At 42.1% G+C, this 9,192-nt stretch overlaps 1 protein-coding gene across 1 annotated transcript; it reads left to right on the top strand.

The window, feature by feature from the left end:
* The first annotated feature begins 1,443 nt into the window (after positions 1-1,443).
* On the top strand, positions 1,444-6,563 carry LOC106602528 (P2Y purinoceptor 6-like). Its single transcript, XM_014195203.1, has 4 exons — positions 1,444-1,833; positions 4,547-4,614; positions 4,782-4,818; positions 6,495-6,563. The coding sequence occupies exons 1-4, from the start codon at positions 1,444-1,446 to the stop codon at positions 6,561-6,563; spliced, it is 564 nt and encodes a 187-aa protein (XP_014050678.1).
* Positions 6,564-9,192: the final 2,629 nt, after the last annotated feature.

Genomic DNA, 9,192 nt, shown 5'->3' with positions numbered 1-9,192 from the left:
TGCGTTTCGGGATCAAGACTAGTCGTGAACCTCGGCTGCAGAGCGTGGTAAACTTAGTCTGCATGTCAAATATTTTATACCTCCGGGTTACAAAGAAGCATTTTCGTCTTTATGACATGCTCTCTGGGGTCCCTGGGGTGTAGCTCAATACAAGGCAAGGTATTAGAACTTACTAGTCTCTCGTTTAGACAACTAAAATCACAGTTCATTGTTACAAAAATATTATCTTTGATCTGGATATTTTCTACACAACGCACAGTATGTAAACATTGTGTACATATTATGAAAACTCTTCAAGTTACTGTTTTCATTATAACGTCGGCATTTAACTTTTAATAAGATAACAAAAGCGACATTCATTTTCATAATCCATCTATCATTATTACCACCATTTTGGCTGATGAAATATAATGTCCCAAAGTCCATTTACTGCATTTTACAGTTCTGAGGTAGGTTCTCCATAAGGCCCACACAGACATTCCAGTCCCAAACACTAAAGAACAAAGGATTCGTCTGCTGCCTTAAGATTTACAATGGCTTAAGGTGTCATAACCCTCCCCATCATTCCCTCTCTACCTCTCCCCCTCTGCGGGACTGAGAGATATCGCTGTAGAACTGTGATCCATGGTAACCTGATCCTCACAGGCCAGTCATGACGCAGGTGTGGTCCATCAAGTGAGGTGATGGGCAGCATCAGTTTACAGACAAGAGTGACTGGGGTGTGTGGGTGAGTGGTTGTGTGTTGTATTCATCAAAAATGAAATTATATTGAATCGAATTATTCACTTCCAATGATTTACCGCCCATAGGGCAGAGTGCCACTAGTAATACTATAATATGTGAGGAGGATACAGCTAACAAATACTGAGCAAATGTCAGAGGACACTTCCTTAACCTTTGCATACACATTTTGGTCTCTTTAGAATTCGATTTCTACAGAAAGCCTTGTGTACAACATGATAAAACGTGTCTGTTTCTTCTAGCAGAAAATGTATTATTTCTGGATAGCATGCAGTAACAAGTAGGCCTACAATAGCAACAGCAACACATCCTCATCAATCATATTTATAGGTGTGGTTCCTGTCACACTGAGTAGGATATTTGCATGGCATGAGGTCCTTGGGTGTAGCTGCAGAGGTTGGCATTGTGATATGCCACACAGGTGTGTTGGCAGGTATTTGATTTAGCCTATAGATGTACCTAGCTCAGTTCCTAAGGAGAGAGTCGTAAAAAGTCGTAAAAAGAACCTGAAGAGACGACCTACCAATCACCGACTTCAGGTTGGTTGACGCTATTTAGTCTCTGAGATTAGCAGTGTAATTGAGTTCAGTGCCTTTGAAATGAAGAGTTAACATAGTGATGTCCTTGTTACGTATGTCTTTCTCCCTCTCTCTGCTGCAGTGATCATTGGAACTTTCAAACTGAGGTTTGTATTTTTTTTAAATGGACTCCTCCAATCATTCCTCTGTCCTCTCTGCCTATCTGGAACTTGATTTCGCTGTCACCACTGCCTGCTATGCAGTCAACCTCATCCTGAGTCTACCCACCAATGGCTATGTCCTGTGGCTGATACTGACCGGAGCCGGAGGGACGGTGGCCTCAGAGTTCTTCGCTCTCAACTTGGCTGTATCTGAGATTCTCTACTGCCTGTGTGCTGTCTTTGTCTTTGTCTACATACACCTCCCTATTCCCCCTATCCTAGCTCTAATTACATTCTTTAGTGGTTTTATGTTCCATGGCCGCCCCCTGTTCCAGTGCTGTATATGTTTTGAGCGCTACCTGGCAGTGGTCCACCCTGTGGTCTTCCTGAAGTACAGATCCCTGAGATACAAGGTGGGGTGTTCTGGATTGGTTTGGCTGGTTGTGATTGGGTTCTGTTTTATTTCTATGTTTGTAAATGAACACCAAATTGTCGTATGTGTGTATTTGGCTGATATTCTGGTCTTAATTACATTTATGTTATTCTGCTGCCTCTCAGTTCTCAGGGCTCTGAAACAGCCTGGGCCAGGGGAAGGGGAGAGAGAGAGGGAGGGGACAAATAACATGAAGATGAGGGCGTTTAAGATCATTTTGATTATCTTGGTGTCTATGATGGCAAACTACCTTCCATGGGTAGCGGTTTTACCTTTTAATGGAATCTTTGATTTGCTGCAGTTAGTTCATGCCACATATATTTGTCTCTTCATCAGTGTGGTCAATGGGTTTGTGCAGCCCCTCCTCTACCTCCACAGGGCTGGGAAACTGCCCTTTATCAAAGGTCTCTGAGGGAGAGTTTATATTCCCAGTTTCATTCGATACAGAGGGTCAATTGTAACCTGTTTACAACTGTTATGTGATAGCTTGTAAAGAGGTTGGTAGTTGTAGATGCGCCGTCAAAGATATGTATGTGTTTAGGTTTGCAATATTTAGGTAACTTGACCTAAAAGGTTCTCCAGAATTCCTCGTCAGAAGATTCCACTAATCAGGAGGGAATTACAGAATTTCGCATCCCTTGCTTTGATTCCTTCCCTTTTATCTGGCAAGACTACTTATCAATCTTCTTGCTAGTGCTTCACATTGCATCTTTGTGTTTGTATTTAATAGTGAGATGGGACTAGAGGGCCCACATTTATTTTAAAGTTATTTTTTTAATCCTTCATATTCAATAAATGCTTGTGTTGAACTACTCATGTCTTTTACTTTTTGAAGAGCATACTTTTTTTTTTAAACTCTTAGCGTTCTTTGCATGTACATTTGTGACTCTTAGATGGGTTTGTGTCCAGTCAGAGTAAACAGTCTATTTGCATGTCAGGTCAAGGGACATATGATACACGACTGCAGGCAGGGTGGGCAGACACTCCTCTTGTTGGTGCTCTGGTCTGTATACAACATGGCACCCTATACCATTTAAAGGGCTCTGGTCAAAAGATGTGCACTATATAAGGAATGTGGTGCCATTTTGGACGCACATTGATTAAATCATCAGTGTGACATAACACACAGGTGGGATATGGAAGGGTCGGGTAGAGCAGAGATTTGGATCAGTTCCAGCGTCTGTGAGAGGCACAACCACAACACACCCCAGGGGACAGGGACGCTGCATCAATACAGGTTACCCAAATGTTATTATTTATTTTTTTTACGTTACAATTTGAATTTAAACCCCAATTGAATAAAAACATAAAATGTAGGAAAATGTATTGTTAAGGATTTTATCTCCCCATAATCACATCACAAGCAACTTTTATCAGTTGAATGTAGACATAAATTTAGCACTTTTCTGGACACTAGATTGTCAGACTTAATATGTTGGTTTCATTTTGTTAAGATACTCGAGGACAGAAATTACTCAGAGCAGATTGTGGATTAATACGTTTTTTCTTCTTTCTGTCTGTAAAATGCTAATGAATGCCTTTTTGACAAATTTTACAAAAGAAAAGTTTATACAGAATAAAAATGTTACATCGTATCAATACATCCCTATGGACAAGTCTCTGGAATATATTGAAGGATAGCCACACACAATGTGTTTTATGCAGATACTTCCGAAGCTGAGAAAAGTGACTTGGCGTGTGGGAAGAGTTTGACTTTCAGGAAATGGCAGTTAAAAACATGTAGATTGAATCTAGACTACGACACGCCAAACACATTTTTAGACCCAATCGCCATCTCTTCAAACTAAGTTACTACATACAGTATAGTCCAGTTTGTTACATTCTTTATGAAATGGGCATTTAAATTACGTGTAATTCAGTGTAGTGAGCTTTGGAATTATAGATGTATGTCCATTTTAAAGTGGTTCATATTCATGACATTCTTACGACGCTGGTATGATAAACTAATGAAAATATACATTTTTATCAAGATGTTGACATTTTTATGTTTATTGAGACCGATTCGTAAAGATTATTAAAGAGCAGTGATGCTACCAAGAGCAGTGTGCGGGTTTCTTCTTTTTCTCATGTTACTTTTTGAAAATACTAATATTAACGGACCAAAATACCAACAAATCTCAAAATTCAGTTTCTCTTGATGCATTTGTGTGTTTCTGATCTGATCGTGTCTCTCTTCTCCCAAAACCAGGATGTGTCCCAAATGGCACCCTACTCCCTATGTAGTGCACAGGACTCTGGTCAAAAGTAGTGCACTATGTAGGGAAAAGGGTGAGATTTAAGATCCATTCCAGGACTCAACCGTTCACTCCTCCATCTGTAAACACAAAAGCAGCTTCCAGAGAGGTGATGAACACTTCTGAAGAGGGGGATTCTTATTTCTCCTCTGTGGTCAACATCACCGGCCTTACATCTCAACCAGAGACTATATTTGTTGTGTCCCATTCAATCAACCTCATCCTGAGTTTCCCCACCAATGTCTACGTCCTGTGGCTGATAGTTACTGGATCCGGGGGGACAATGGCCTCAGAATTCTTTGCTCTCAACCTGACCATGACTGAAAAAATTGATTGTCTGCCCGTTGGACATATTTTCTTTGAGTTATTACTTCCCATGTGTTTATGTATATTTGGTCTGCTGTGCAATTTTTCTCTGGTTTCTTGAATGGTGCTCAGCCCCTGTTCCAGTGCTGTGTCTGTGTGGAGCGCTACCTGGCAGTGGTCCACCCTGTAATCTACCTAAAGTACAGACCCTTCAGATACAGGGTCGGAATCACCGGTTTAGTCTGATTGGTTGTGATCAGGTTCTATTTGGACACATTTTTCATAGGTTTGTTTGCTCCCTACTTTAGACTGACCATGAGCTCTTACATCGTGATTTTATTAGTGATGTCATTCTGCTGCTTCTCAGTTCTCTGGGCTCTGAAACGCCCTGCATCGGGGGGAAGGTGAGAGTGAGGGGACAAACAACATGAAGATTAGGGCATTTAATATAATTTTGATCATCCTATTAGCTACGGTGGTGAACTACCTCCCAATGCTAATGGTAACAGCTTTTCACAGGAAGTTGGGATCCAGATTACATCAGGCTTTGATTGTGTCTCTCATCATTGCTGCCGTGACTGGGTTTGTGCAGCCCTTCCTCTACCTCCACAAGGCTGGGAAACTCTGTATCAGAGGTCTCTGACTAAGATGTGATTTGCTATACGGGACGCTGATACTGCTCACTACTTTCAGTAAATAACCTACCAGAAATCCGTCATTTTCAATGGGAGAACACATTCAGTAATTTAACCGTTGGCGACTAGAGAGATCTGACTAAAGTTCAAGAAGTTTCCAACTTTATGCAAATGATCAGTGATGTGACCGCTCGATAGCCAATTGAAGGAGGGAGGGTCTTGTTGCTAGATTTCACACTGTGCTGGATAGGATAACAACCAACATGTTATTTTACATGCTGGTCAGAATATTCACCGCTGAGGGGAGGTTGTGTTAACAAGGTAGCTGAAGGTAGTGAGTAGTGTGAGTGTCCTGCTATATTTCACTGCTCTGAAGTATGGTATCAACAAGATATTTATTATCTGATTTCTGTCATACATAATTTTCAATATTAAACTACACTTATGTGATAGATAATGTACAAATAATGTTATAAGAAGTTGAAATGAAAATATCAGTTTATAACCAATAATTTAGTCCTGTTGACCTTTAAATTAAATTATTTTAAAATGATTAACACATTTATTGTGATGTTATATGAGTCTCTTAGGAATGGCTAACCTCCACAGACTTTACAATTGGATACAAATTGTATTTCTGTAAGCAGGAATATGATAGATAATGTACAAATTCATCAGATCCAATGAGTGCCACCAGTACTACAATAGTTGATGTGAGGTGGCTACAGCTAACAAAGACTGAGCAAATGTCAGAGGACACTGCATTAACCTTTGCATACACATTTTGGTCTCTTTAGTAAGCCTTGTATACTACTTGATAAATTACTTATATTTCTTTGAGAATGTCAAGAACATACTATATTATTTTTGGCTAGGATGTAGTACCACCAACCAGCACTGTGTTTAACAAGTAGGTCTACAGTATCAATACCTATAAATCCACATCAATCACATTGGTAGTTGTGGTTTCTGTCACACTGAGTAGGATATCTGCATGGCATGTGGTCCTTGGGTGTAGCTACAGAGGTTGTCAATGTGATATGCCACACAGGTGTGTTGGCAGGTCTTTGATGTAGCCTATAGATGTACCTAGCTCAGTTCTAAGGAGAGACACAATCGCAAAACGCCTGGCAAGAGAGGAGACACCAAACACAGAGGTCAGGTTAGATTAAACTTTTCAATCTCTGATCTTTTCACTGTAACAGAGTGAGATGTTTCCTTCAATTCAATATGTTATTTTCCACAGAAAGTGCAGACATTGACTAATATTTAGAATTATGTTTTTCTGATGTGCCTTTGACAGGAAGAGTTTACATTACAGTGTTGTTTTTGTCACCTCTCTCTCTCTCTCTCTTCCGCGGTGTTCAATGGAACGTTAAAGCCGGTATGTCCCAAAAGAAATGAACTCCTACAACCATTCCTCTGTCCTCTCTGGCTATCTGTAGCCCAATTTGGCTTTCGCCACTCCCTGCTATCTCATCCTGAGTCTACCCACCAATGGCTACATCCTGTGACTAATATTGACAATAGCCAGAGGGATGATTGCCTCAGAACTCTTCACTCTCAACTTGGCTGTATCTGAGAGCATCTACTGCCTGTGTACTGTCTTTGTTTTTGTCTACAACCTTGGGTTGTGCCGTGGCGGAGATCTTTGTGGGCTATACTCGGCCTTGTCTCAGGATGGTAAGTTGGTGGTTGAAGGTTTCCCTCTAGTGGTGTAGGGGCTGTGCTTTGGCAATGTGGGTGGGGTTATATGCTGCCTGTTTGGCCCTGTCCGGGGGTATCATCGGATGGGGCCACAGTGTCTCCTGACCCCTCCTGTCTCAGCCTCCAGTATTTATGCTGCAGTAGTTTATGTCGGGGGGCTAGAGTCAGTCTGTTATATCTGGAGTATTTCTCCTGTCTTATCCGGTGTCCTGTGTGAATTTAAGTATGCTCTCTCTAAATCTTTCTTTCTTTCTTTCTTTCTCTCTCTCTCTCTCTCTCTCTCTCTCTCTCTCTCTCTCTCTCTCTCTCTCTCGGAGGACCTGAGCGCTAGGACCATGCCTCAGGACTACCTGGCCGTGCTGCTGCTCCAGTTTCAACTGTTCTGCCTGCGGCTATGGAACCCTGACCTGTTCACTGTGATTACTATTATTTGACCATGCTGATCATTTATGAACATTTGAACATCTTGGCCATGTTCTGTTATAATCTCCACCCGGCACAGCCAGAAGAGGACTGGCCACCCCTCATAGCCTGGTTCCTCTTTAGGTTTCTTCCTAGGTTTTGGCCTTTCTAGGGAGTTTTTCCTAGCCACTGTGCTTCTACACCTGCATTGCTTGCTGTTTGGGTTTTTAGGCTGGGTTTTAGTACAGCACTTTGATATATCAGCTGATGTAAGAAGGACTATATAAATACATTTGATTTGTCTATACACACCTCCCTATTCCCTCTGTCCTTGCTCTAGCAACATTCTTTTGTGGTTTTATTTTCCCAGCCCGCCACCTATTCCAGTGCTGTATATGTTTGGAGCGCTATCTGGCAGTGGTTCACCCTGTGGTCTTCCTGAAGTCTGGATTGGTTTAGCTGGTTTTGATAGGGTTCTGCTTTACTCTATGCTTGAAAAGCAGCCAAATGTCAAAAATCAAATCTTTGTGTGAAATTCTGGTTTTATTTTCATTCATGTTATTCTGTTGCCTCTCAGTTCTCAGGGCTCTGAAACAGCCTGGGCCAGGGGAAGGAGAAAGAGAGAGGGAGGGGAAAAATAACATGAAGATGAGGGCATTTAAATCATATTGATTTTCCTGGTGATTATGATGGCAAACTACCTCTTATGGGTAATGTTTCACCTTTTGTTGGAATCTTGGATTCGGAGCAGTTTGCTTGTGGCACATATGTTTGTGAATTCATCAGTGTAGTCAGTGGGTTTGTGCAGCCCCTCCTCTACCTCGACAGGGCTGGGAAACTGCCCTATATCAGAGGTCTCTGTTATGCGGAGTGGAACAGAAGAACCCAAGAGCAGACTCAGACGAGGATATTGGGATGAAGTAACCAAGGTATTTATTGAAACACAGGGGGAAGATGGAGGCAGGCCAGGGGAAGCTCGGGTGGGTTGAAGGAAACGAGGTGAGGAGGCTGAGGCTGGAGCGAGATGGGTTGGGACAGGGTAAACAGGTCCGGAGGGGAATCCAAGGGAGTAGTAGAGTGGGAAATCCAGGGCAGAGTAGCAGGATGACGAGACGTGGAACTGGAGACAGGGACCAGTGTCAGAGCGGGTGGAACTGTAGCGGAGAGGAAAACAGCGTCAGGCAAGGAAAACAGGCAAAACAGGATAACAAGATCTAATACTAACAAACGGCTAGAAGTGTATATGGACTGAGCAGAGATTACGATCTGGCAGTGTGGAAGTGGCAGGGCTGAGTATTTGTAAAGGTCTTGATTATGGAACAGGTTGCAGCTGGGGGGGGATCTGCTCTGACTCCAGCACACCTTTCTCCATCCACACAATCACACACACACACACACACACACACACACACACACACACACACAGAGGGAGGGGGAGAGAGTGGCGGCAGGTCAAGGGACACAGGATGAGCAGTAGAGGTCGCGGCAGGAGCAGATACAACAGTCTCTGAGGGAGAGTTGACACCCCCAGTTCCACCTGATACAGAAGGCCAATTGAACCCTGTTTGTTTACAACTGTTCTGTGATTGCTTGTAAAGAGGTTAGTTGTTGTAGATGCACTGGCAAAAAATATGTATGTGTTTTGATTAGGGTTGACATATTCAGGTAAGATCAGAAGATTCCAGTAATCAGGAGGGAATTACATAATTTTGCATCCTTAGGTTTGATTCATTCCCTTTTATCTGGGAAGATTACTTATCAATCTTCTTACGAGTGCTTCACATTGCATCTTTGTGTCTGTATTTAACTTCTTATGGTAGTGTCCCACCTGGCCAACATCCGGTGAAATTGCAGAGCGCGAAATTTAAACTACAGAATTATACATATTTAACTTTCATAAAATCACAAGTGTAATACATCAAAAATAAAGCTTAACTTCTTGTTTATCCAGCCGCTGTGTCAGATTTCAAAAAGGCTTTACGGCGACAACACACCATGCGATTATCTGAGGACAGCGCCGCGCATACAAAACCA

This window comes from Salmo salar, chromosome ssa04, assembly GCF_905237065.1.
Source record: "Salmo salar chromosome ssa04, Ssal_v3.1, whole genome shotgun sequence".
In the NCBI taxonomy this organism is placed as follows: domain Eukaryota; kingdom Metazoa; phylum Chordata; class Actinopteri; order Salmoniformes; family Salmonidae; genus Salmo; species Salmo salar.
The sequence above is the reverse complement of the archived record's forward strand: the minus strand, read 5'-3'. Positions and strand labels throughout refer to the sequence as shown.

Excerpts from the sequence above, each read along its gene's own strand:
- LOC106602528 (XM_014195203.1), top strand. The coding sequence starts at position 1,444 with ATGGACTCCTCCAATCATTCCTCTGTCCTCTCTGCCTATCTGGAACTT. Across the intron at positions 1,834-4,546 it reads ACAGATCCCTGAGATACAAG|CCCCTGTTCCAGTGCTGTGT; the intron begins GTGGGGTGTTCT and ends AATGGTGCTCAG. Across the intron at positions 4,819-6,494 it reads CGCCCTGCATCGGGGGGAAG|CCCAATTTGGCTTTCGCCAC; the intron begins GTGAGAGTGAGG and ends GGCTATCTGTAG.